We start from the raw sequence: 27,997 nt of genomic DNA, 5'->3' as shown, positions 1-27,997 counted from the left end.
TGGGGATAGGTGAGGGTGGGAGGTCAGGGGCCACCTGGACGCAAAGCCCGGGTGCTGGCTCTTCTGCGTCCACACAGGTAGACAACCCCGTCCGGGGCCCAGCAGCGCCCGCAGGGTCCGCACACCTTCACTGACAACATAGTCAGCAGCGAGGGCCAAGCACCGATCAGCCCGGAACCACGCGGGCCAAGTCGGACCGATGAAGCCCCAGCCCGCCGAGTCAGAACCGCGCTCCTCCCAGACCCCCGCCAGGACGAGGGAGCCGGGAGGCTTCACGGGCTCCGCCAATCAACGGCCGGTGTTCGAATTCGCGTCCTGGCGCGGCCAATCGCGGGCTCCCGGAGCCGGGGAGAGGGGCGGGGCCGGGGGCGGGGCCCTGCAGACCTGCGGCGCGCGCCCCCCCGGACGGGCCAATGGAAGCGCCGGGCGCGTTTGAAAACTAGAGCGGGCGGCGGGGCGGGTCTGCGCGTGCGTGGGGCGGGGCGCGCAGGGCTGGCGGCGGCTGGCGCTGCTGCTCAGACGGAGGCGGCTGAGGCGGCGGAGGCTGCGGGCGCAGGTGGCGATGGGGAGCGGCAGCGGTGAGCGCGGGGCGCCGGGTGCGGGCGGCCTGGGCGGCGACGGGCGGGCGAGCGGCCCCAAACCGCGCCGGCCGGCTCGAGCCCTTCGCCCCTGGGTCCCGGCGGCACTCGCCCGGCGCGCAGTTTAAATGCCCGACGGCGCCTGGTCCGCGTGAAAGCCCCGCGCGCGGGTCCCGGCACCCGCGGAGGACGGGGAGCGCCGCCGCGGCTCCGGTGGTTCTCTCCGTGGCGGTGAAGCGTCCCCGTGTCTGTCCTCCATCAAGGGAATGTGGGGGGAAAAACCCATGTAATCTGTGGGAACTGGTCGCCCGGAGTGTGGGTCGGGCTTTCGCGGCACGTTAAGCGCTGATGGGGAGACCCAGGTGGGGAGCGGGGCGCGGGGCGGAGTGCTGGATGGGAAGCCAGGTAAGTCGTAGGTGAGGGGGTCCTGCCCGGGAGTGTCTCAGTCCTCTGCTTGGAATGAGGAAGGAGCTGCTGGAGGCGGAGTGACCCTTCCCCACGCCCCGCCGTCGGGGGAGAGGACCCTGGGCAGAGGGGGGACCAGGCTGTCTTGCAGTTTCATTCTTTGGTTCCCTGTAGAACTAACTCCCCCTCTTCGTTTGGACTCGAAAACCGGGTTGTTCCCAAGTCCACGGATCCTTATGGAGCATCATGCATTGTAGTCGTGTATGCAAACGGAGCAAAGAGATCAGCCAGGGTGCCAGGGGGGCTTCATTGAGAGACCTCATCCCGTTGGCTGCTTGTTTCCCCTTCCTGGTTATCCTCTGGGCTCTGCCTCTGGATCAGAAAGTTTCCCAATAGCCAGGTTACATGACTTTCTGCTTATTCACCACCGATACTTAACTGAATATTTGAATAAATGGTGATGCCTTCTGTTATCCTTATCATGCTGCTCCCTTATTCTTCCTTGGGGACGGGAAATATGGCTGATTCCTTGGGTGGGACAGGGGACAATAACGGTTCAATCATCTTCAGATATAACTTCGTGTCAGTACAGCTCCTTTCCAACACATCACTGAGACCATTCTGGTTCTTTTTCTTAAGTGATCCACTGTAGGTGTGCCAAGTGTTTCTTTTATCCTACCAAGCGAAGAATAAGAAGAAGACCCAGAAACTTAACCATCTTGAGTCTCCCAGAAGATGTGCTCTTTCACATCCTGAAATGGCTTTCTGTTGAGGACATCCTGGCCGTTCGAGCCGTAAGTTGCCGGATGAAAATAACTCAGCCCTAGTATTGCTGGTCATCCCATCAGGGTTTCATATTCCTAAATGTCAGAACAGAACTTTGGCTTCAAAAGAGAACAGAGAAACAAGGATGATAATTGTTAATAGATGCTTGAGTTGGTTCCGATCATAGAAAAAGCTAAAAGTAGTACATTCACTATAATGTGTAACAGAGAAGCCACTTTTTTTATGGCAGTAAAATTTGTATCTCTTAAGACTAAGACACTATATCTAAAATTAACACTACCTCAATTTTACTTGAAAAATAAATTTTTAATTTTTTTGAGAAAAATTAAGAGATCATTAAAAAGAATAAAAGTATATCTTTGAGAACAAATCCCATGTAATATTCAGTACTGAAAGGGACTCAGTGTTATTTTACAGACATTGGAACTGCAGCCTCATCTTAAACGACTTAACCCAAGGCATACAGTAAATTCATGAGAAGACAAGAACCCACTTTTCCAACTCCCAAAGCCACCTCTTGGGCTATAATATCTCAAGAGTGTTAAGTTTCCAATGGCGGTGGGAATGTTAGCGCTTAAATTGCTAACAGTGATCAGGACTCCCACCCAGAGCACAGGCTCCAGGTCCTACCTGAGGCTGTTGTCAGTCTTTTCCAAGAGTCCCTGTTGACCTCTAGGCTCCATTCATGCTCCCACTGCAAGACTCCAGGCAGAACAATACAAAATGGATTTTTGTCCCTTCCTGGTTTGGCTCAGTGGATAGAGCCTTGGCCTGCTGACTAAAGGGATCCCAACTGAAGGGACCCTGAAGGCTGTGATTCTGGGGAAGGGCTCATGCCTAGTATGTTGTGAGCTTGATTCCCAGTAGGGGGCGTGCAAGAGGCAGCTGATCAATGATTCTCATCACTGATGTTTCTATCTTTCCTCCCTCTCTGAAATCAATAAAAATTTTATTTATTTTTTAAAAATATATATTTTATTGATTTTTTACAGAGAGGAAGAGAGAGGGATAGAGAGTTAGAAACATCGATGAGGGAGAATCATCGATTAGCTGCCTCTTGCACACCCCCTACTGCGGATGTGCCCACAACCAAGGTACATGCCCTTGACCGGAATCGAACCCGGGACCTTTCAGTCCGCAGGCTGACGCTCTATCCACTGAGCCAAACGGTTTCGGCAAAATCAATAAAAATTTTAAAACAACAGCAAAAAACAGATTTTTGTCCTAGTTGCTCTTGTTAGACTTGGTTTTTCTGTTCTTTGTAGCTATATATCGTACAGAGGTGTCATCCCCTCTTTCTCAGACTATATCAGTGGTTCTCAACCTTTCTAAAGCCGCGACCCTTTAATACAGTTCCTCATGTTGTGGTGACCATAAAATTAGTTTCGTTTGTATGTATGTAATATGTGTGTATGTATGTTCGTATGTAATTTTGTAGCAAAATTACAGTTGTGAAGTAACAACAAAAAGAATTTTATGTAGCAAAATTACAATTATGAAGTAGCAATGAAAATAATTTTATGTTTGGGGGTCACCACAACATGAGGAACTGTTTCAAAGAGTCACGGCATTAGAAAGGTTGAGAACTACTGGTCCAGATGCTTATTCCCCCTTCCGGGACCACTGTCTCCACCTTCAGAGCCACAGAGAAACTTATTTCTGGGCTCTTCTTTTCTATTCAAAGTCACTGTTACTTTAAGACACAGAGTGGGGCCTTTGCTCCTGGGGTAGGGAAGGGGGCAGGAGGCCTCACAGTCTGGCTTCAAAAGCTTCAGAGGCATCGCTTCTGGGAAGGTCCTGAATTCCCACCTACTCTGCTTCCTTTGCTCTGCAGGTGCACTCCCACCTGAAGTACCTGGTGGACAACCATGCCAGCGTGTGGGCATGTGCCAGCTTTCAAGAGCTATGGCCTTCTCCAAGGAACCTGAAGCTCTTTGAAAGGTACCTCTGCACCCTGGGAATAGCTTGGTTTTCTCCCATCTTGGGGCATCCCTGATATTCCAGCATGTGTCTCAGGGCCTGACCTGGGAATGATTTTCTTCCTGTAGCCTCTGCCAATTCCTTATCCCCTCCCTCCCCCGCAGGAAGCAACTAAGAGGAGTCAACCTCACCCACTGAGTCACATGACTCCCGGCACAGTCATCAGTCATCCATACTCCCAGCACAGGCCTAACTCTCATTAGTCACAGTGGTGCTTCTGAAGAGTCCCTCTTGGGCTGTGACCCATCCCTTGTGACTCAAACCCAGGTTGTCTGTGTGTGGGAACTTTACTCAGCTCTTTTCTTTTGGTCAAAATCATATGATTTAAATCTTATTGCATTTCATTCACTGGCTGATCCCATCCCCTTGCTAGAGATGGGATCCAGAGGCAGGACCAAAGTGGGTGTGAGCCCTAAGGCCTGTGAATCCTAGTGTGACAATGACTAAACACACTGTCCAAGTGTGCCAATAGTTTCAGGCAGGCCACCTGAGATGTAACCCACAAATTATACAATTTACCCTTTTTATTTTTTTATTTTTTTATTTTTTTTTAAAATATATTTTATTGATTTTATACAGAGAGGAAGGGAGAGAGAGAGAGAGAGTTAGAAACATCGATGAGAGAGAGTCATTGATCAGCTGCCTCTTGTACACCCCCTACTGGGGATATGCCCGCAACCAAGGTACATGCCCTTGACCGGAATCAAACCCGGGACCCTTCAGTCCTCAAGTCGACGCTCTATCCATTGAGCCAAACCGGTCCCAGCCAATTTACCCTTTTTAAAGGTGCAACTTGATGATTTTTAATATAGTACAGTTATGCAACCATCAATGCTATCTAACTTTTATAACATTCTCATTACCTCAAAATGAGACCCTGTAACCATTAGCAGTCATTCCCTATTTTACCTACAATCCCCCAAACCCTGAAAACAGCTAATCTGTTTCCTCTCTCTGGATATGTCCATTATGAACATTTCATATAAGGAATCATACAACATGTGGCTCCTTTCACTTAGCATATTTTTAAGGTTCATACATGTAGCATGTCATGGATAGAAGTTGTACAGAAAGAAGTTGCTATTCAGAAAATAATTAGCTTCCATTGCTGTGATGGAACGTAACCTTGATGGAGTATAATTCTGTGGTATTTTATGTTCTAATGTTGTAGGGCTGCTGAAAAGGGGAATTTTGAAGCTGCTGTGAAGCTAGGCATTGCCTACCTCTACAATGAAGGCTGTAAGTCCTTGTAGGGTTGGAGCTGGCGTTGCCCTCTTGGTATTGATGGTTTAGAATAAGCATAAGCTCTTCTCAGTGTTTGTAATTTAGATGCTCTTCTTAGTATACCTGAGGTCTGCCTCACTGTCTCCTCCAAGGAGCTCGTGCCCTACTGAGGGGCCCATTGATGAAGTTTGATTTTTGTACGTTGGAAGACTCACCTCTCATTTTAATAAATCTTTTCATTTCAGTCAGTGCCTTAGAATGAGGGCTACTCAGGCAGCAGCCTTTCCCTGGCTGCCTGCCCTCTGTCCAGTTAACACCAAAACCTGTGTGTAGACTGTCTCCTTGCCTCAGCCACAGTTCCTCTGTGGAACTCGGGGGCAGCAGTCAAAGTGTGCCTAATTCCGTAGGATATTGAGAACACAGGTAGCCAAGGCTCTAAGCTGGAGACAGGTACAAACAGGTCAAAGCCAGCATGGTGACCGAATTTCTTTACCCCCCAAAGGTCAGTGCTCTTTGAAAGAATCTTATGTGGCCTTCTGCCAATTCCTGCCTGCTTGCTTAGCACACTAAGGACTAGCCTAGGGTCCATCCTGGCTGGTTCCCAAAGCACATAAAGATTTGAGTATAACAGCTGTTTTTCTGCTTCTGAAAGATCTGGCATCTTACTGAGAAAGAGCCCTGCACGTGGTCAGTTGACGAGACCATTGTGACTAATAGAAACAGGGAGCTTTCCTCCAGGCTGAGAAAGGCTGCAGTCCTGCCCCAAGCCTCCCGTCAGATAGCAGTTCCCAGACATAATTCGCATACCATACAACTCCCCCATCCAAATATACAGCCTGCTGATTTTTAGTACATTCACAGAGTTGTGCAGCCATCACCACTAATTTTGGGAATTCTCATTGCCCCCAAAGTAAACTTGTTAGTAGGGGGGTTGCCAGCAGGACCCAACAGGAGGGAGGCTGGGCACATAACACCTTCACAGAGAGCACCTTCCCAACCGTCAAAATCCAGGCTGTTGGGAAGATCCTGGCAGAGGTACATGATTCTCACAGTAGGGGGAGAAAGGGAAGGAGCCCGCCATTCATTCTGGAGGGCTTTTGTCTCCTAAAACACCAGCGGCTCTGCGCTGCAGTGGACTTGGGGTTTTAGACTTTCCCAAAAGATCATGGAGAACTTTCACATTTGTCCTTGAGACATCCCTGGGTTATGTTCTGTCCGCCTCTACAGTGTCTGTGTCTGATGAGGCCCGTGCAGAAGTGAATGGCCTGAAAGCCTCCCACTACTTTAGTCTCGCTGAGCGCCTGAATGTCAGTGCTGCGCCCTTCATCTGGCTCTTCATCCGCCCGCCGTGGTCAGTGTCTGGAAGCTGCTGCAAGGCCGTGGTTCACGAGAGCCTCAGAGCAGAGTGCCAGCTTCTACAAAGAGTGAGTCCTGGCCAGGAGCGCATGGAGGGTGGGCAGTGCTGGGCAGATCAAGCCCCACAGAACCTCGGGAGGTGAGAAACCTTGAGGAGAGATTCTGTGGATCGTAAAGTCAGAGACCTGAGGGCAGTGGAGGCACAGAAAATAAATAGTATGGATGTGGGAGCATCTGGAAATGCCAAGCAGGAGAGGAAGCCTCGGAGCCGGGCTTCAGGGGAATCTGATGAGCTGGACTGCAGGCACATTGACAGCTGGGAAGGCAAGACAGAGGTTCCATGAAGCAGGCCTGCAAACCCCACAGCTTGGGAGGGGCAGCCCGGATGTTCTCTCCTCTGGTGGTCATACTTCTTTCTCCTTTTCTTAGACTCACAGAGCGGCCATACTGCACTGCTTGGGGAGAGTGCTGAATCTTTTTGAGGTGAGTTGAGTTATCCATCCCACTTGGATTCTGAGTTTTGTGTGTGCCTGGCCTGGGTGAGCATACAGAATACAGCAGCTTCACTTCCATGCTGCTCACTTTTCTGCCAGCCACAGACACCAAGGATGAGAAAGTAAGTGAAGGGCAGCAAAAGGGGCTGTTCCAGGGTTCAAAGCCAGATCCTGACTGTGAGAGGCTGCATGGAGCTAGGCAGAGTGTCTGAGTGTGCTTATTTGTTTCATGGTTCTGCTATTGGTGAGCCTCTCCCACTCCTCACCCAGACCTCTCCACGTTTGAGAAAGCTTTAACAAGCTTTGTAACTAAGGAACTCCCTCTGCAGCAAAGTCAGGGAAGGTGGTGGCTTCTGGTGGCAGGTGTGCCTTGACAGTAACAGGGAGGTACACTGAGCATGAGGGAGAAGGTGGGGGAGCCCGAGATAGCCTCCAACATCACCATTGGGGGGCTTCAGTGTGGAGGGCTTGGCCTCCAGTAGGCCTAGAGCTAAACCAAACACAAGCCTGGTCAAGGAGAAAACAGAACGTGTGAGGGCAGAACTTGTGAATTCAGTTTCCCTGTTGATTGTCAAATGTATGTCTTTAGAGAAATCATTTCTACTCCGATTCTTATTAAAAAGCAATGCATGGGAACACTTAGAGATAATGGAGAAAGATGAAGATGGTTACTAGAATGGTTTAGCAGAATAAGAAAAGAATAAACTGCTTGGACTTATTCCAGGATGAAGAGAAAAAGAAGCAGGCGCGTGATCTGTTTGAAGAGTCTGCCAATCAGGGATGTTTGACCAGCTCGTACCTCCTCTGGGAAAGTGACAGAATGACGGATGTGAGTGGACCAGAGTCTGGGGAGAGGAGGAATTACATTGGCCAAAGGCACAGTCTCCAAATCGGCCCTTGTACGAGGTTGTCAGCACAGGAAGGATCCTTATCTAGTAGGCCCCTGGGAACCACTGCTTAGTGGGCCACTCTCAGCACTGTCCCAAAATGACCACCGTCATTTGGAGAATAAAAGGGAGAAGGTGGAGGAGCCCGAGATAGCCTCCAACATCACCATTGGGGGGCTTCAGTGTGGAGGGCTACATCCCCAGAGGGTCTCTGGCTGCACTTGGAAGAAAGTGCAGCCAGAGACCCTCTGGGGATGTAGGGGGAACATTTAAAGATCCCGTAGGTCAGTTCTGAGTTTTTCCAAAGACACAGCCATGTAAAGTCATGGTGACTTTCTTCCATTGACAGATGTCTGATCCTGGACGATGCCTCCACAACTTCCGGAAACTCAGGGACTATGCTGCCAAAGGCTGCTGGGAAGCCCAGGTGAGGAGGGAGCTGGCCTTTACCTCCTGGACTCACTCAGGAGTTGTGTCTTAAAGGAGTTTAGCTCTGGGGTGTGGGAGGAGAGCCTAGAACTGCTGCCTTCTTCTCTGTCCATTACCACCCCATTGTCTCAAAGCCCATTGCCTCTAAGCCAGTCTCTTAATTTCTGAGTGCCTTGGGACTGCACTTGCTGTCAAAATTCATATTGGTCTAAAGTTCTCTTGCAGGTAAAGCTTATCTCAGCAACAGATCTTAAAGCTCCTTAGAGCAGGTGGGCATGTGGAGTGCTGTCTTATTCTCATTATTTGACCTGCTCACCAGGCTGTCCAGTGTCAGAACCAGAAGCCTTAGGGATTTGTAGTTGGTGTTCTTTAAGCACTCTCTCCTTGAAGCTATAAAGTCGTGATTTCAAGACAAAGAAAATTAGCCGGGACCGGTTTGGCTCAGTGGATAGAGCATCGGCCTGCGGACTGAAAGGTCCCGGGTTCGATTCTGGGCAAGGGCATGTACCTTGGTTGCGGGCACATCCCCAGTAAGGGGTGTGCAAGAGGCAGCTGATCGATGATTCTCTCTCATCGATGTTTCTAACTCTCTATCCCTCTCTCTTCCTCTCTGTGAAAAATCAATTAAAATAAATAAATAAATGCTTCAACTTAAAAAAAAAAAAAAAAAGACAAAGAAAATCAAGCAGGTAGAAGCTCAGCCAATCAGGTGGATGGTTGATAGTCGCCTACCCTCAAAAGCTAGGAAAGAAATCACAAAGTGGTAAGTGGCTCAGCCTGACATGTCACAGAGCACTGTAATGTTTATGTCCAAAAAGGCAGTCAGCAAATTTGTAAGACATGCAATCACAATGTGGTTCTACTTGAAGCTCAAGTTCATCAATAAGAATAAGGTCCTGATAAAGTCCACAGGGCCTCAGTGGCCTCTGAGAAAAGAGGAAATAAGCACAGGTGAGGAAACAGAGCAGCAGCATTCCCATCACTGCTGGCTGAAAGGGCAGTGCATTTTAATCAGATCACAGCTGGTCACATTAGCGGATATTTATGTGTGCTTTTTAATAGATAGATAATGACTTCAGCAAATAAACAATTTTAAAAAAATATATTTTATTGATTTTTTACAGAGAGGAAGAGAGAGGGATAGAGAGTTAGAAACATCAATGAGAGAGAATCATCCATCAGCTGCCTCTTGCACACTCCCTACTGGGGAGGTGCCCACAACCAAGGTACATGCCCTTGACCGGAATCGAACCTGGGACCTTTCAGTCCGCAGGCTGATACTCTATCCACTGAACCAAACCGGTTTCGGCAAAATAGACAATTTTTAACAATAGCTATTTTTGCTGGCAGAGATATAATAAAATAGTGTTTCTATTAATTGGTGTGAACATCAAGTCCTGCCTTTCAGAAAAGCACTTGCACATAAGCAGTAAAATGCTTAGCAGAGCCATTCCTGTGGACTGATCATATGAGCAGACAGGTACACATATTAAAAAGGCTGCACAAAGATGTTCCAAAATAATAGTAAAACTCATCAGAAATATCTGAAAAAGAAGAACAAGTGAAACATGTTTACAGATATTTCATCAGAAATATCTGAAAAAGAACAAATGAAACATGTTTACAGATATTTCATTACAGATGGTTCATGTTATTGTTAGGTGAACAAAGAATAGATTAGATGTGTATTATACTGTAAACATGAATGCATATACACACTGTTATCGGTGCATAGAAAAATCTGAAAGGAAATACATAGAAATGGTTGATAGTAACCATTTATGAGCTTAGTGGGTGCTGGGTGGGTCTTGTGCAAAGCTCAGTTAATCCTCACATCATCTACCAAAGCAGGTGCTATATGCCACTTCATGAAAAGTGAAACTGAGGCATAGAAAGCCCCCCAATTTCCCAGCAGTCACACTCAGGCTCAGATTTTAGTGTCAAGTCATCTGAGCCCCCAGCCTGCTCTTTGACGCCTTGCTATGCAGCTTCCTTCTGGAGTATCTAGCTTTCACAGTTGGGAGTTGAATAGGAATATACCTTTTTTTTTTTAAGTTGCCAAACACTTACTGGTTGAACTGCTATACCAGGTTAGGAAGGGGACTAACATTTCATTACATACCTTTTATCCTTTTTAAAATTTTTTACCATGTGATATATTATTTCAAAAGGAATTATTAAAATCTTAGTCTTACTGGTTCCAGAAGGCTTGAGGCATAAGGAGGACAAATGTGTATACACATGTCTTCTCTCTCAAAAGCTCTTCACATTTGGAAATGGAAAACCTCAAAAGTCACTGCTTTGTGCTCATTCTGCATGTCTTTACTTCTCAGCTCTCTTTAGCCAAAGCCTGTGCAAATGGAAACCAGCTTGGACTAGAAGTGAAAGCATCCAATGAGATAGTCTGCCAGCTCTTTCAGGCTTCCCACGCTGCTAATAAGCAGGAGGTCTTTTCCGTGCAGAAGGGACTCAACGACACAATGAGGTGAGGGGTTCAAGCCAGAGCTTCTGATTGGACGGCAAAGTGACCACTGGTCTCTGGTGCAAAGGGAGCTATCCATTCTATTTCACCTGAGCCACCTATCACAGAGCACTCTGTGTTGTCAACCCCACTGAGATCACCCCCTTTATGTGTGTGTGTGTGTTTTCTAAGTTATCCAGGGCTTTAAGAGAAAATATTTGTTGCTCTCTCCAATTTTCCTTTTTAAGCCTCAGAACACTTTAAACCATTTTAAATATCTTTCTGAAGCCCCCAAACCACCTTTTCTTTATAAGCTATCATTATGATCATCAACTTGATATATGAAACTCCATGGCTGTCAGAGCCAGCCTGAACCAGGAGCTGTGCCCTCTGGGGCAGCTGCAATGTGCCCGGGGTCCTGAAACCCCAGCAGTACCCACCACTTTCTGCTGGTCCATTGTCCTCCAAGGTGTAGAGATAAGGCACTTCTTACATTTAATTACAGAACATGGTAGTAAAATGGAAAATGTGAGTGATTTTGTAAGCTTATGAAAGAGGTTTCAAATACATTTGGGTTTATAATGGGCAGGTTCTGGGTATACTCTAGTATACAATGGGCAGGTTCTGGGTATACTCTAGTATACAATGCCCAGCACATAGTAGATTCTCAGTAAACAATATTTTTGGAAGGATCTAGCGTTTCCTGGAGAGGCTTAATGTCTAACACACATGCTGAGGGATGCATCATCCTTAGATCCCACATTAAATGTCACAAGGCTTTTGTGCTTTCTGCCTGTGGTAGTGGCGGCAACCCCTTTCCCCCTCCTCTCAGCTCTTTCCCTTTTCTGTTGGAAGAAATATGCTGATAACACCTTGTGCCCCTCTCAGTCTGCCCTTTTATTTATTTATTTTTTTGACTTGCTATTTTGGCTCAGCAGGGTGTAATAAAATTCACTTTTTTCCCCCTTGTTAAGAAATAAAATAATTTTATTGAGATAATAACATTTCAGCCCTTGAGTTGAGCATCTTTCCATTTTCCTCTGCCTAGCAACTGCCAACTTTTTCTCTTATTTTACTGAGGTATAATTGACATGTAACATTATATTAGTTTCAGATTTATCCACTTTAAAGTATATACTTTGGTTATTCTGTTTTTATAAACAGATTAAGCTTGTTAATCTATTTGTGTAGGGGAACTTCCTCTTCTGTTTCAATAGTGGTTGGTTTAAACCTCAAACACCTGATACTCATGTCATGCTTTCTTCCTCCTTCTGGGAGAAACTAGAGGCTTATCTTCCTCCTTCATCCTTTCCTCCTTCCATTCCACCTCCATTGCTTCCCTCCTCCCTCCATTCCACCACTTTGGCCCCATCTTTCCCTCTTTCCCTCCACATTTAAGAGATGCTTCTGTCCTGGCTGACACCAGGATCCCACCTACCCTGTCTGCAGAATCACAATTTTTCTCTCTCTTCTATTCTCTGCACCCCCTCTCCTTTGTTCAGAAAGGCATTTCCCGTACTCTGGTATCCTTCCCATTGCACGCAGCATTCCTTTGTGATGTCTGTGACCCTGACCCCAGGCTGTAGCCCTCTCGAGGAAGACCCCATGTGTGTTGGCTCTGTGCTCCATTAGGGTTGGTGGGTGATAAGAAAGTCCAGGCGTGGGCTCAGTGCATTCCGCTTTAGTTGTGTTCTTGACTCTTTGCTCCAGTGCTGAAGGTTTTGGTAAATGACCCCATAGGTGTGTTGCAGGAGGGCCAAAGCTCTCGCACCTTTGAGTGTCTTTTCTCTGGTCCTGGGGTCTGTGATCTGTCTCACCTCTACCTTGCCCCTTACCTGTGAGTATCGGGTCTTTCCAGTCCTGGGGGACCCTGAAGGGGAGGCAGAGACATGGATATATGAGCCCACCTACCTCCCAGAAACAATGTCAGGAGATATGGGGCCTCCCTAACCCCCTTGAATATAGCATCTCAGCCTGGGATGGTTCCTGGGTAAACCAATAGTGCAGATGACCAGCTCTCTCACTTGAGACAGATGGACCATCTGGATTGGGAGATAGGACACTCATGAATGCTCGCTCTAACGTTCAGGGGTGATGCTCTTCCCAAAGGTACATTCTAATCGACTGGCTGGTAGAAGTTGCCACCATGAAGGACTTCACAAGCCTGTGCCTTCACCTGACCGTGGAGTGTGTGGACCGATACCTACGGAGGAGGCTGGTGCCCCGGTATAAGCTCCAGCTGCTGGGCATTGCCTGCATGGTCATCTGCACTCGGTGAGAAGCTCCCCACAGCTATGCCCTGGTTCACGGACTGGCTTTTCAGTGAAATAAAGCTTCGTTGCCCCATTTGGTTAGATGGGATTTGAATTTTAGGAAGTGCCCAAGCCACGTAGTCCTTCCCACAGAGACAGCTGAGCTGGGTGTGTGGGCAGCCACTCATCCCAGTACATGGTCTCAAGACCCAAAGTGTGGCCTTATTTGGTGAGAGTGACTCAACGAGGGAAAGTCATAGTCCTCCACCAAAGATCATGAAAGATGCTTGTTGGCAATCAAGTTCCCAACAATGTGTTTCTCAATCTTATTTATTACCTAAATCTGCTGTCTTGAACAAATACCTGTCCACCCAGTTTTGCCTTTGGAAGTAATATAAACAGTGATTCCCACCATTCAGTTTGATTTTTAAAAAAATATACTTTATTGATTTTTTTATAGAGAGGAAGAGAGAGGAATAGAGAGTTAGAAACATCAATGAGAGAGAATCATCAATGAGAGAGAATCATCGATCAGCTGCCTCTTGCACACCCCCTACTGGGGATGTGCCCGCAACCAAGGTACATGCCCTTGACCAGAATTGAACCCGGGGGACCTTTCAGTCCGCAGGCCGACGCTCTATCCACTGAGCCAAACCGGTTTGGGCCTCACCATACATTTTATATGTTCTAGTTTTCCTAAACCAGATGGTCTGCCATTTCCCCTGGGCAGTACTTTCCAGACCAACTGTCCTTGTCTGCAAGGCTCGGGGGAAATAAGGAACAGGCTCATTGCTCACAGTGGTGTGAATTACAGGGAGATTGATTTCTTTTGCACAATAACCCAGAGGCATAAGATCCAGGCTCATCATGTCATTGGGGTGGATTTTCTGTTTCATGGAGGTCACAGAGGAACCCTAGTTTCTGTCTTATTCTCTGCCTCCACTATTCCCTGACCCCTAAAGTCACCATGTCCACCTTTGCAGCAAGCTCAGTCACATGGCCACATGTAACTAGAAAGCATGGTCGTATGACCACAGGTGGAGGGAGCATGATGGACTCGGGGTCAGCAAGCCGACTGCTGCACACTGTTTGGGCCCCTCAGTATTTCAGGTCTCCTCACCTGAGAGCACTGAATAGACAGGGCCCCTCCTCCTGTATCTAGGTGCATACTCACATCCTTGTCCACAGAAACCAAGTTATTGGATCACAAACTGACAAGCGGTGAGATGCTAATTTCTTTAAAATTTTTAGAGGCTGAGATAACCCCACCTCTGCTCTCAAAGCAGCACTTGCCATGACTCCAAGCACAGGGCCTCATCAGCTACCCTTGCATCTCAGCCTTTCAGCACCTGTGGGCCCATGCCTCAGCATGTGTGGGAACTGCAGAGTCTTAGGACAAAGCCATCACAGGCCTGGCCCCAGCCCACCCTCCCCAGGGGAGGCACCCTCAGCAGGCCACTGGACCAGTGTGTTCACGATAGTTGGCTTTCGTGGAGAGTAGAGAACAGGGTGATCATCTGCCTAATGGACAATCAGATTTCCAGTGGCCAGACTCTGTGCTGTATACAAACCTTCAAACAACCTCTAGCTCAGTTTTGTGGCTCACCTACCTCCTAGATTTAAGCCAGAATCTGGCACAAAGCAGGGCAAACCCCACACACAAAACCAGGAGGATTGACCAGTCACGTCATTCATGAGTGCCTCACAGTGGTCTGTGGCACTAATCCCTCCTCCTTTCCAGCCTCTTATGACAGGGTTATGTGATTTCTTCAGTTCCCATCTGTAGCCACACGCATCCAGGTCTATTCTTTGACCCCCACCCCCACCCCCAGTCTCTTTTACTGAAGCCTAAAGTGATTGCCTCACTGAGGGAATTGAGCTCAACTCTAAGACCCCATCTCATATTCCAGGTTCATCAACAAAGAGATCTTGACAATCCGGGAAGCCGTGTGGCTCACAGACAATACGTACAAGTATGAGGACCTGGTGAGGATGATGGGAGAGATCATTTCTGCACTAGAAGGGAAGATTCGAGTAAGTGGCCTTTTTTCTTTTTCTTTGTAAATCCAAGTGGAGGTCACATGAGGGAGTGGCAGGATCTCAGGGCCACCTCATAGCATTGAACTTTCCTGCTCCGAGAAGTCCTGGGCCCAGAGGTCATCTCATCACCACACGCCCTGGCCACCATCTGAACATCAGTCATGCCAGACTCTGTGCTGGGCCAGCCTCCCTGTTGAGTGGGTAGATAAGCTCTCTGTGTGCCGAGACCCCACCTCACGTCTGCCTTCCGGTTCCCTCTAGGTCCCTACCGTGGTCGATTACAAGGACATTTTGCTGACGTTGATCCCTATGCCACCAAGAACCCAGCACCTGTGCAGCTTCCTCTGCGAGCTCTCCCTACTGCACACCAGCCTGGCCGCCTACTCCCCAGCACGCCTGGCCGCAGCCGCCCTGCTGCTAGCAAGGTTGACACACGGGCAAAGTAAGGACCCTGCTCTTGAGGCCAGCCGCTCAGCACAGACTGAGCCAGGGGCCTGGGCGGTTCCTGGAGTCAGAAGATAAGTGGGGAGAGGGGAGAAAAAGAAGCAGGCCCACCTCTCCTGGAGAAGGAAAACCCCAGGATGGACTAAAAGCCGTTCTCTGGGAGTGAGGTTAGGGATGGTCCTAGGTACAGGGGTGGACAAAAGTAGGTTTACAATTCTATAATAGTACACCAAAACACAGTATTTATCCTGGTATTATTATTTATTTATTTTTAAAATATGTTATTGATTTCAGAGTGAGGAAGGGAGAGGGAGAGGGATAGAAACATCAGTGATGAGAGAGAATCATTGATCAGCTGCCTCTTGCACGCCCTGATACTGGGGATTGAGCCTGCAACTTGGGCATGAGCCCTGACCAGGAATCGAACCTTGACCACATCAGCTGGGCTTGTATTATTACTTACTAATTATTATATTACTAGAGGCCCTATTCACGAAATTCGTGCAAGACTAGCCCTTTGCAGTCTGGCTGCCTCCAGCCTCGCAGCCCCAGCTTTATCCAGAAGGACATCCAGACGTCGTTCTGCTGTTCGGCCATTCATTTGATTTGTATATTATGCTTTTATTATTATAGATTTTTTCATATGAACAACTTAAGCCTACTTTTGTCCACCCCTGTATTTCCCACACTGCTGACAGTGACCAGGCATGCTTTGTATGTGGGGTCTTTGCAACCCTGAGCTCCAGGAAATCCCACAACAGAACCCTCTGGGTTGTATGGGTGAGTGGGTGTCAGAACAGCCCCAACATTCCTGCTTTTCTTCCCAGCACAGCCCTGGAGCACTCAGCTCTGGGACCTCACCGGGTTCTCCTGTGAAGACCTCATACCGTGTGTCTTGAGTCTTCACCAAAAGTGGTGAGTCTTTAAAAGGAAATGGATTCTCCCACCCTACTTCTGCCACAGAGGCTGGGTCCTCAAGTATAGAGAAAAGGAGGGGGTTCTCATGGGAGGGCCATTAATCCATAGACCTTTCCTGCAGTAAGTTGTGAGTATCAGAGTTGACATTTAAACATTCCAAAGCCATATTGCGTATTTCACCTGATGTGTGTGCAATAGTAGCTCCTCCTAATCCAAGCCAAATTCCATGGGCAGCAGAACTTAATAGAAAAAATAAGACTCTCCCTAACTAGTAGGAATTTTAGTGTAAGACACAATGATGTAGCTCATGTGCTGGCAAACTATGGCCCCCAGGGACATACCCGGCTGCAGCTCATCCCAGCTCAGCTTACAGCCCCTCCTCCCACTCACTCTGGTCCCCACTCCCTCCCTACCACATGCATATCTCCTAAAGCACTCCTTCCTCCACCAGCTATGCTGCCTTAGTGTTCTCTTCCCCACACTAAAAGCCTGTTAAATTGTACACTTAGGAAAAGTTCCGTTTGTTAAATAAATGGTTCTGATTTACCTGGTTTGGGAGAAAAATACCCTGGGGGACAGGAGACAGCCTAACAATAACTTTTGGTAACCAGGTAACAACTATTTGCACTCCTAGTGTGAGCAACTGTGGGGTCAGACACAAGCTAACTGTCATCTGCACCCCCAGTCCATCAGCTTCAGGATCTGGGCACTGGCCCTAGCTGGTTTGGCTCTGAAGGCCCAAAAGGGATTGGCAAGAAATATTCAAAGTGATTAAAAGTAAGGACCTACAACCAAGATTATCCAGCAAAGCCATCATTTATTTTTAATATATTTTATTGATTTTTTACAGAGAGGAGGAGAGAGGGATAGAGAGCTAGAAACGTGGATGAGAGAGAAACATCGACCAGCTGCCTCTTGCACACCCCCTACCGGGGATGTGCCCACAACCAATGTACATGCCCTTGACCGGAATCAAACCTGGGACCTTTCAGTCCGCAGACCGACGCTCTACCACTGAGCCAAACCGGTTTCGGCCAAAGCCATCATTTAAAATCAAAGGGCAGACCAAAAAAAGCTAAAGGATTTCATTACCATCAAACCAGTAAATGTTAAAGGGTCTTCTTTAAGAAGAAAAAGGAAAAAAACAAGATAAAAATATGAACAATAAAATAGCAATAAAATCTATCAACAATTGAATCTAAAAAACAAAATAATGGAAATAGACTCACAGTTACAGAGAACATTTTGCCATTTGCCAGATGGAAGGTTGTTTGAGGGGATGGGTGAAAAAGGTGAAGGGATTAAGAAGTATAAATTGTTAATACATAATAGTCATGGGATATAAAGTATAGCATAGGGAACATAGTAAACTATTAACCATGTATGGTGTCAGGTGGGTGCAAGATTTACCAGGATGATCACCTAGTTAATGTCTAATCGCTAGAGTGTACACCTGAAATTAGTATAATGTATGTCAACTATAATTGAAAAATAAAAATGGTTTTAAAATGGGGGGGGGGGGCTGTACTTCTTATTTATATTACCCATATTTCCCCTCCCTTCCAGCCCTAGGCAAACATTCATTTACTGTCAGTCTCTATGGATTTACCTGTTCTGGACATTTCATAGAAATGGAATCACAATATGTGACCTTTTGTGGCCGACCTCTTCCACCCTTATATTTTCCACTGTAATATTCTACTGTGTGGATATTGTGTTTATAATTTGTGCACTGATGGATGTTTGGGTTGTTTCCACCTTTTGGCTGTTAAGAATCATGCTGCTATGAACATCCACGGACAAGTTTCTGTGTGAATGTGTTCACATTTCTGTTGGGGATTCACCTGGGATTGGAATTGCTGAGTCATAGGTTTAACTGCTAGGAACAGCTAGACTTTTCCCCAGCGGCACCCTATTTTACCTCCCATCACTGGGCTGCTTTTGAAAGTATGTTGTCCCCTCTCATTTCAGTGAGGGAGGCTAAAAATGGGAGTCTCTTGGGCTGGGTGTGCTGATAATGCCTGCCCCGCATCCCCACCTGCCCCCCACTGTCCCTCACGTGTCCCTCTGTTTGCAGCTTCCATGATGACGTCCCTAAGGACTATAGACAAGTCTCTCTGACGGCCGTCAAACAGCGATTTGAGGACAAGCGTTACCAAGAGATCAGCCAGGAGGAGGTATCACTCCCCCTTCCCTGTCTCCTGGTTGGGTGGGAACAAGTCCCTGCCTGCCCCTTGGGGCCCCTTCTCTCCCTCTGACCCCGGCTTCCTCTCAGGTGCTGAGCTACAGCCAGGTGTGCGCAGCTCTAGGAGTGAAACAAGAGAGCCCGGAACCCACGTCTTTCCTCAGCTCCGGGGACATTCACACCTTCCTTAGCTCTCCTTCTGCAAGGAAAACCAAGAGGTTAGTAAGCTCAGTCTTAAAGGTGTGATATGGTATTGGCTCCTGTGTGCTTGGGCCTGTGTTCCCTCGTGACCCCTGCAACTCTGAGGGGCTTCATACACAGAGGGCTCAGCTCCTACGGCATAACGGAGAAGGAACACATCCTATGAAACGGAAGCTGGGTTGAATTCAGGCCTCACTCCCCTGCATCTGAGCTGCACTCTGCAGCGCTGTCTTCCTCCAACATGCTGTCTCTTGCTTTGACTGGTACCCTTTGAGGGAAAATGGGCTTGAACATAGGTTGAGCCCAGCTCAGGCTCTAGCCCTACCATGCATTTGTCGCATGTCACCCTCCTTGGGCCTCCAACTCCATGGTGTTACTGGCACTCCCTGAACTCCAGCTATAACCTAAATGGTGTCCTCAGCTGTACCTTCATCTCTATCCTAATCTTCCGTTTGTATCCCACTTACTTCTTTTTTTTTTAAATTTTATTTTATTTTATTTTATTGATTTTTTACAGAGAGGAAGAGAGAGGGATAGAGAATTAGAAACATCGATAAGAGAGACATCATTGATCAGTTGCCTCTTGCACACCCCCTACTGGGGATGTGCCCACAACCAAGGTACATGCCCTTGACTGGAATCGAACCCGGGACCTTTCAGTCTGCAGGCTGACGCTCTATCCACTGAGCCAAACCGGTCCCAGCCCCACTTACTTCTGTCTCTCCTATCTCAAAAGTCCTGGCTGTACCACCTGCAATAACTTCTCTTCCCCACCTCACTCACCTGAAGAAATCATATTGATCCTGCAAAGTCCAGATGAGCCAATACTCTCACTGCACCTCTGGCCTTGCCTCTGGGCCGCCAAGGGCAGGCACTGGGTGGCTGTGTTGTCTCTATCACAGCACACGGGGTGGGGCAGGCAGGTGCCAAGGACCTAATGCTGCTGCCTCTGACTGAGTTCCTGGCCTCCACATCTTAGGAAGCGAGAGAACAGCCTCCAGGAGGACAGGGGCAGCTTCGTCACCACCCCCACCGCAGAGCTGTCCAGCCAGGAAGAGACGCTACTGGGCAGCTTCCTGGACTGGAACCTGGACTACTGCTCTGGCTACGAGGGCGACCAGGAGAGCGAGGGCGAGAAGGAGGGTGATGGTAAGTCCCGTGCCCACGAAGCCACCAGGGGCTATGCCAAAGGGGACAGCGAGAAAAGGGGCAGCTCTCATCAAGGGCCCCTGGCTTTACCTGCAAGAGAACATGTCAGACACAGGTAGACATGTGAGAGAGCAGAGTCCCTAGGACACCACAGCAGTAGTTGAGGAGAAAGGATTTAAGCCAAATGTGTGTCCAGCTTCAGGCAGGCCTGTGTTGATGGAAGTGACTCACCGGGGCAGGGGAAAAGGAAGTCCTGTCTGGAGTATACCGTAAGATCTTTCTAGAACATTGTGTGAGATGTCCCCCACTGCTCTGTGGCTCTGTCTCACACTTTCCTCCAGGGTCCAGGAGAGGCTGCAGGGAGCTCTGTTCTCGTGTTTTCAGGCACCTGTCTGCATAGAAAACCCAATTCAAGCAGTTTCTGTCAATCTTCCAATTGCTTGGAAGCTTTTGTGTCCAGGGAATTAAGTAAATTATTAGATGACCAGTTTCTATTATCCCCCAAGTCCTATTGGGTCCCCCAAGCTTGAAGGAGGCATTTCATCCTCCATTCTTTAACTCAAAAGAGATCAGTAGAGGGGACTATCTAGTGAGGTCCAGCATATATAGCGGAGAGAACTGGGTGAGAGTTGGACCCTAGGCGACTAGGGTCCCAACTTGGTAGGGGTCACCCTGATGCTTAGTCTGTGGCCTTACCTCTCCGCTGACTTCTCCTTCTCCCATAGTGACGGCTCCCAGCGGCGTCCTTGATGTCACCGTGGTGTACCTCAATCCAGAACAGCACTGCGGCCAGGAATCTAGCGATGAGGAGGCCTGCCTGGAGGACGAGGGATGCCAGGACCTGCACGCCACGGTGCCAAGCACCCAGACACCTCTGGCCCTAGGGCCCAAGCCCCCTCTCTGTGGCAGCAGGGAACTGGGCAAGGACATTGCAACCTCAGGGTACTCCTCCGTCAGCAGCGTGAGTCCCACAAACTCCGTGAATGGCGGCCCTCCCCAGTCTACCTCAGCACACTCCCCAGGCAGTGACTCGAACACACTGCATTGCCACCATCATGCCAGGAAGTCGTGTTTACAGTGTCGTCCCTCAAGTTCCCCAGAGAGCAGTGTTCCCCGGCAAGAGGTGAAAAGGAAAAACCTGTCTGCCCCCAGCGAGGAGGAGCAGGACACGAACTTGGGCTTCCTGGAGCTGTGAGTGCGTTAGTGTTTGCTGCGGTGAATGTTTGCGGGGAGAGCTGCTGCTGCACCAGAAGTGGGAGCACTGGAGAGGAATGATGTGTAGACCCCAGTGGCCTCACATGGAGAAGAGAGAACTTGGGAAGGACACCGAGTGTCTTTCACCAGGGGAGTTCCGTTCCAGCTATCAGAATGTCTAAATCAGAACAAAACTCAGATCCTTCTCTTTGAAAAGTTTAACCTCAAAGCAACACTGTGTGAAGCCTATTTCTCTGTGCTCCCCTGTGTCTGTCCTGCTTTCTCTTTGGGAAGCTTAAGCCCATGGCCTGACAACCCCAGCCCCAATGAACCCCCATCACAGTAGTGACAGCTTTCACAATTGAGAACACCCGGTCAGGTAGCCTGGCACAGCTTCTTCACTCCCTGTGTCTATCTGGCTTTAGGTTCTAGGGGGAGCTGAGAGCTCTGAGTACAGGTATGTCCTGGTGCCCACCTCACCCTGCCCAGGTCATCTACTCCCTCACAGGGCAGAGGTTCCCGCGGTGAGGGAGCCCTGCCCTTTTCATTGTTGGGCTACATGTGATGACCAGACATGAAGGCCCTGACTTTTTTTTTCTTTCTATATTTTATTGATTTTTTACAGAGAGGAAGAGAGAGGGATAGAGAGTTAGAAACATCATCAATCAGCTGCCTCCTGCACATCCCCTACTAGAGATGTGCCTGCAACCAAGGTACATGCCCTTGACCAGAATCGAACCTGAGACCCTTCAGTCTGCAGGTCGACACTCTTATCCACTGAGCCAAACCAGTAAGGGTAAGGCCCTGACTTTTTGCAGGACAGGGCCTTGATGTCTTGGTCATAGGCTCCCTCCCTCCCAGCTCATTTTAGAAGTCTGTCCTCTTCCCTGAGTGATTTGTCTTTGTCTCCAACAGATAGTCTCCATATGAGCATCTCTCGCTGTACTGAATTTCTGGGCCATTTCTTTTTAAATAGAAGTTATTAAATTTTTTAAAACAAGGGATTCTTAACATTATTTAGACACAGCTAAAGATAATCTGACTCAAACCCCCTTAAAGCTATCTTGATACCGTTTATGCAAAAAGAATTTGCCTAAAGAGGTTAACCAAGAAAAAAAAAATCATTTGTAACATCTGAAGTGTGGCCCAGATGATGAAGAGCAAGATTCAGAAGAACTGTCCCTGCCTACCGGGCGAGGATGGGTCTGCTGTGGGTTTCTGAGAATAACACCGAGAGACTTGGGGCAGCAGCCAAAACACCTGAGAGATCTGCCCAAGAGCAGTGGCCCTGACCTCTCCACAGTTGACCACTGACACTCGCCGTGCTATGATAACTTGTTTCCTCTCAAAATGTCAGAAAGAACCACTTGGCTAGGAGTGTCCCCCAAATGCTCTTGAACCCAAATTACAATGCTTTTGAGTGTGTGTGCATGTATGTATGTCTTTTCTACTGTAAGAGAATTCTGCATCTGTGTGCCCCTGGGTATGTGTGAGCCCGTTTCCTCACCTGTAAGATGGGGCAATAATGTCTACCTCACAGGCCTGTTGTGAGGATTAAATGTGATGAGAATAGTGGAAGCTGAGTGATGTGCATATCTGTACTGCCTTCTTGTCACTTCCTACTGTCACCCAAGTCACATTGGGGCACTTGTCCCCTTAATTAAAATCCCAACTCTGGGTGGACCCAGTTCTTTGCCCTTCTCCCAGCCTGCACCTGTACAGGATAAACTCCTGTTGAGCCTAACACTCCATGACCACAGTGTGGAGTCTCTCTGAGTCTTTCAAAGCTCTAATGATCACCTCAGTGCCCTACGACTGGTGTGGGGTCTTCTACGTGCTGATGGGAAGCGTTTTCCCCTCCCCTCCTACCTCACAGAGAATCTCAATTTTTGTAGAATGGCATCAGCCTCCCCACATTAGGCATGAAAACAGACCACAGCAGATGGAGGGGCCACACTACGGCTGCCTGGGTCCCAAACCCTTTGCGCCTGGCCCCTTCCACTCCCCTCTTTCATGTCTCTCTCCCCTGTGCTGCACCACCTTTCTATTAGTGACTATAAAATGGACAGCTCTCCAGCTTTAACATGCTCCCCTCCCCCAAGATTTGTAGTCCTAAACCAAGATTGTTTATTCTTTTCTCCAATTACATTGGCTCTTGCCGCCTGCATCACTGCTCCCACCCTGGGTGTACCCTTAGTCACTGAAGACCCCACCCCCCATCCCTTGGACAGTGCCCTAGTACAGTCTCCCACTGCTGCTTTGACGCCAGGCCCTGCTGTCACTCCACCTCTCTGGGCTCCAGCTCTCCTTCCAACATCTATTCCTCACCTGTCCCTGTCCATGCACACCTGCCTCCCATTGAACCATCCTGCTTCATCTCTACCCACGTGTCTACCTGATGTCTCCCCTGAATGTCATCACCTCACCTGTATATCCAAAAGCGAACACGCCCTTTTTCCTCACCCCCCCTCACCCCCCCTCACCCCCCCTCACCGCCCCCCCCCCCCCCCTCGCTCCCAACACACAGTTCATCCTCATCTCAAGCAACTGTTGGCAGTCCATAGCGATTGGGCCCATCCCGGCGTCAGCAAGACAGGTGGGCCCCACTTCAGAGTGCCTTCAATAAGAACAAGGAGAAGCCAACTGTGAAGCGATCACAGATGCCACCATCTACCCAGTTATCCACACCAGAAGCCTGCGCGGCACCCGAGACCCGCCCCTCCAAGCCTTGGGGCTTGGCTCCGGGAGCAGGGGCGGTACTGCCAGGCACGGGGTGGGAGATGGGCTGGGTGTAGGGGAGGAGGAAGGTCCTGCGCTCTGGTCTCCGGATTGGATAGTCTGCCGGAAGGGGGCGGTCTTACAAACCGGAAGGGGTGGGACTTTCCTCCGGCGGCAAATCCTGAAGACCGACTGCCGTCTCCATGCTACCGCTCGGCTGCTCACGCCGGTGAGGCCGGTGCTGGGGTTAGGGCGGGAGCGGGAGCGGGGTCGGGAGCGAGCACGGCCCGATGCAGGCCGGCCCGGGCGCTGAGCTCCCGGCGTGTCCTCCCCAGGCTGGTGGCCGAGCTGCGGGACGCCCTGGACACCTGTGCCGAGCGGCAGCGCCAGCTGGAGCAGAGCCTGCGAGTCTCCCGGAGGCTGCTGCGGACCTGGTACGCGGGTCCCGGGACCCCCGACTAGGCCTTCCCCGGGCCCTCGGAACCCCTCTCAGCCGGACCCAGCGCCCACTTCCGAGGGGCCGGTGGTCGGTGTCTTTCCCCCTCCCCCCTTTCCCTGAAGGCTCTGAGGACGCTGGGGTTTTGTTTACTGTGTCTTCGCAGGGAACCAGCTGAGACCCCGACTCCGACTCCGGAGCCAACCCCAGGTCCAGAAACTAATGAAGAGGCCCCATCTTCAGGTAAACCTCAGCCACCCGCCTCCAGGTGCTGCCCCTGGCCTGTCCTCTGGCACGCAGGGGTAAGAAGGACAGTGGTGACAGACTACTTATATTGGCTTCTGCAGCAGGCACACCCAGCCCGCAAGACCTCAAGGAGCTGGAGCTTCTCACCCAGGCACTGGAGAAGGCTGTACGCGTGCGAAAAGGCATATCTAAGGCTGGAGAAAGAGTCAAGGCCTCCAGCCAGAAGTCTGGGTCCATTGCCACTTCTGCTACCACAGCCGCTGCCCCACACCGGGCTTCTCAAACAAAACTCCCCAGGGGTACCCGCCAGGCCACCAGGCCTGCCAAGGGCCTCCCTAAGCCTAGGCTTCTGTCAGCGGGGGATCAGACCTGTATAGGGAGAGGGTCCTTAGCTGCCAAGCCTGGACCAGGCTTCAGGGACCAACAAATAGCTCCATCGGCTGCTCCTCAGGCCCCAGAAGCTTTCACGCTCAAGGAGAAGGGGTAGGTTTCTCAGAACCTCACTGGAGATACTGCTTTCTACCTGACCAGACCCTAGCCAGCAGCTGGAGTCTGGAATTTGGGGTGACAGGGAGGGCAGGGCATTGAGGTGCATGTGGGTTCTGGAGTACCACCCATGAGGCCCATGCCCCGAAGCTGGCAGAATGGAACAGCTGGCTGTGAATTGGCTGGGTTTGGTGTGCTAGGGCCTGTCCCACTCTCCTTCCTGGCTGTCCAGTGCCCTTTTATCTACCTAGCCCAGGGGCTCAGATGGTCTCTGCTTGTGGTACCCTCTCCTCTCTCTGACAAGGCAGACCTGGACTGGTTGGCTCCCACGGTCACTCTGGAAGCCCTGTTTGGGGGTAGGAGGGGAGGGGGTGATTGGCCTCACCCCTGTCTGGGCTCTGAGCAGGGAATGGAGTCTGCAGTCCCAGAATGAGGCGAGGCTCCTTTGAACACTGGCTTTCCTGACAGGACGCTGCTGCGGCTGCCCATGGCCTTCAGGAAGGCAGCTTCTCAGAACTCCTGGTGAGGCCGAGTCTTGCAACTGGGTGGGAGTGGAGGGGAGAGCAGGGAAACCAAGACTTTTCCAGCAGATCCCTTTGCTTTCTTTGCTAGGAGAGAACACTGTATATTCAGAGCCTGCCCAGCTCTAACTGCCATAGTCCCCTTAGACTCAGTAGGCTTTGAGGCCCCCAGCTCAGCTGCGTGGTTATAAACTGCAAGACTTCGAGCAAAACACTTGGTGTCTTTTAATCCCAATTTGTCTTGCATGTGCAGGTGATGGTAGTAGTACTAGCTTTGTAGAGATGTTAACGAGGTGGTTCCTTTCAGGTTATGCACTGTGCCTGGTACAGCCAACACCCACAGTTCTTACCAGTCATCCTAACCAGTCACGGCCAGCCCCTCTCCCCTCCTTCCTCAGATTCTCTCCCAGTATTTCTCAGAATGGGTCAGCTCTCTGGACAGTGTCCTCTTAGTTCACGTGAGACATCCCAAGGCCTCTCCTAGCACTCAGCAGAGCCAGACACCATAGGCTGAGGCCTCTACTCTGGCTCTGGCCTACTTCCTGAGATGCAGTCCAGCTAGACAGAATCATATTTTCTCTCTGGGGTGCCCATGTGTGCATCCAGCCTGTGGGCCCAGCTCAGCTCTACACAGACCAGCGACTCCATGGATGCCACTACGTCCTCTAAAACCCAGTTCCTCCAGAAAATGCAGGTGACTGTATCCTTGCTGGGTTTGCTGGGGGGAGGGGAAGAGTGAAGGTTCTACACTTGGTGAATTTGAGAAGCAACTCCAAGAAGGCCCAGAGCCCCTCCCAGACCCCATCTCTAGGGAAGGTGAGCGGTGGCGCTGAACACGGGAGTTTCCCTGACCTGTGTCCAGTCGGGCTGGCCGAGCTCCGGGCTCAGTGCTGCAGAGGTGGAGGCAGAGGTGGGGTGCCTGCAGAAGGCTTGCTTGCTGCTAAGACTGAGAATGGAGGAAGAGCTCGCAAGAGGTCAGTGGGCTCTGATACAGGTTTTTGGGTGGGGGTGGGGGTGGGGGTGGGAGTGCTGCAGGACCAGCGTGGACCCAGCCTGCCCTCCCTGACTTTCGTAGACCCCACAGACTGGATGCAGGAGTACCGTAGCCTGCTCACCTTGGAGGGGCTACAGGCCGTTGTGGGGCAGTCCCTCCACAGGCTGCAGGAGCTGCAGGCAGGTGAGACCCCACTCCCATCTGTGCCAAAGTCTGGTAGGGGCGGTCAAGGTTCTCTAGCCACAGGACCACCCAAGAGTAGAGGCAGGCAGGCCCTTCCCCAAGTCACTCCATTGCACTCTGAGTTCTCCCCCGTTGTCCTGTGGGACCAATCGGGACAGCTCCTTCACCCCCATTCCTTCTCCAACACACAGAGCCCTACCACTTGAAGTAGTTTACTTATTTGTCCAATTATTGGAACAGTAGCATGTGAGAATGAGAGGTATGGTAGATGTCTGGCCTGGCCTTGTAGGAGATGATTATGAACAGTAGGGCTTCGTCTCGGAGGCAAATGGAGACTTTGCAACTTTGCTTCCCCTTAGAGGAGAGTGACAAAGAGGTGCCTGGCTGTCACCCCAGGAGGCCACGTTCCCCTGTCCTCACGGAAGTGGTGGAACAGCAGCTGGGGCCGTGGCCTGAGGAGAGACTCCCCATGGCCTCGTTGCCTTGTGGAGGAGGAGCGGAGCCCACCTGGAGCCCCCAGCTGCTTCTCTACTCCAGCACCCAGGAGCTGCAGACGCTGGCAGCCCTCAGGCTGCGGGTGGACATGCTGGACCAGCAAATCCACCTGGAAAAGGTACTTGCAGAGTGAGGATTAGGGGGTGGGTGACGGGGTGCCAGGGGAGCCTGAGTCATGGGGAGGATTCCAGATCTGAAGCCTTGTAGGGCTCAACATCCTATTGGGGCTCTTGATGAGAGCCTCTGCGCCTGTGTATTTGCCAGCACCGGGGCAGCAGGAGGGAGAATGGAGCTTTTGGAGGAGGGAGGGGCTGGAGCATGGTGCCTCAAAGCTTTTCCTGGGATTACTCTATCCCCTGGGCCCTCCTGTGGGGGCCCTGGACTGTTGTCTGGGACAAGGCCTTCCTGCAGCCTTGACCCTCATCTCCCCCCAGGTCCTGATGGCAGAACTTCTCCCGCTGGTGAGCATGCAGGAGCCACTGGGACCGCCCCAGCTGGCACTGTGCCGGGCGGTGCACAGCCTTCTCTGTGAGGGAGGCCAGCACTTCCTCACCATCCTGCGAGATGAACCTGCTGACTGAGCCCTTCCTGTGACCAGGCAGGCTGATTCTGGGTCTGTTGGGGAGAGCGCCCCTTCCCTGGTCAGCGTTAAATGAACAGGAATTGAGGGATTTACCGGTGCAGTGGCCTGGCTCGGGATGCTGGTACTCCCCTGGAAAACCAGGTTTCCAAGAGGAAGGAATGGACCTCTGGCTCTTCCTGAGGAAACAGGCCCCATCTCACAGCTGCTAAGCCTGGTCAGGCCTCAGCTGGGCCTTCCACGGGCCTGAGGGGAACAGAGGCCAGTGGGAATTTTTCTTAGCTACCTCTGTTTTCTCTCACTTTAGACTTAAAAAGCTGCTTGAGTGACATTAAAAGTACTTTAGAAATTATGT

At 50.1% G+C, this 27,997-nt stretch overlaps 1 protein-coding gene across 4 annotated transcripts; it reads left to right on the top strand.

Annotated features, from left to right (window-relative positions):
• The first annotated feature begins 478 nt into the window (after positions 1–478).
• CCNF (cyclin F) lies at positions 479–27,994 on the top strand. 4 transcript variants are annotated; one of them, XM_084880758.1, is made up of 26 exons: positions 479–578; positions 1,623–1,777; positions 3,604–3,710; positions 4,921–4,988; positions 6,201–6,397; positions 6,759–6,812; positions 7,548–7,652; positions 8,060–8,137; positions 10,473–10,624; positions 12,710–12,874; positions 14,763–14,886; positions 15,154–15,334; positions 16,164–16,251; positions 18,332–18,431; positions 18,530–18,657; positions 19,620–19,789; positions 20,515–20,980; positions 24,037–24,135; positions 24,304–24,380; positions 24,488–24,866; positions 25,338–25,391; positions 25,997–26,090; positions 26,253–26,364; positions 26,466–26,567; positions 26,927–27,180; positions 27,497–27,994. In XM_084880758.1, exons 1-26 carry the CDS (start codon positions 563–565, stop codon positions 27,641–27,643), a joined length of 3,672 nt encoding a protein of 1,223 aa, XP_084736884.1. In that variant the 5' UTR covers positions 479–562; the 3' UTR covers positions 27,644–27,994. The 4 variants fall into 4 exon arrangements, with proteins under 4 accessions (XP_084736884.1, XP_084736883.1, XP_084736886.1 ...); XM_084880757.1 differs by having other exon boundaries at positions 24,485–24,866; XM_084880760.1 differs by lacking the exons at positions 479–578; positions 1,623–1,777; positions 3,604–3,710; ... (12 more) ...; positions 19,620–19,789; positions 20,515–20,980 and adding an exon at positions 23,825–23,930.
• The last annotated feature ends 3 nt before the right edge of the window (positions 27,995–27,997 follow it).

The sequence above is a fragment of the Pipistrellus hanaki genome (assembly GCF_964339955.1).
Source record: "Pipistrellus hanaki genome assembly, chromosome: 4".
NCBI classification, from domain to species: Eukaryota; Metazoa; Chordata; class Mammalia; order Chiroptera; family Vespertilionidae; genus Pipistrellus; species Pipistrellus hanaki.
Note: the sequence above shows the minus strand (reverse complement) of the source record. Positions and strands in the feature narration are given on the sequence as shown.

Excerpts from the sequence above, each read along its gene's own strand:
- CCNF (XM_084880757.1), top strand. Across the intron at positions 6,398-6,758 it reads AGTGCCAGCTTCTACAAAGA|ACTCACAGAGCGGCCATACT; the intron begins GTGAGTCCTGGC and ends TCCTTTTCTTAG. Across the intron at positions 16,252-18,331 it reads TTGAGTCTTCACCAAAAGTG|CTTCCATGATGACGTCCCTA; the intron begins GTGAGTCTTTAA and ends CTCTGTTTGCAG.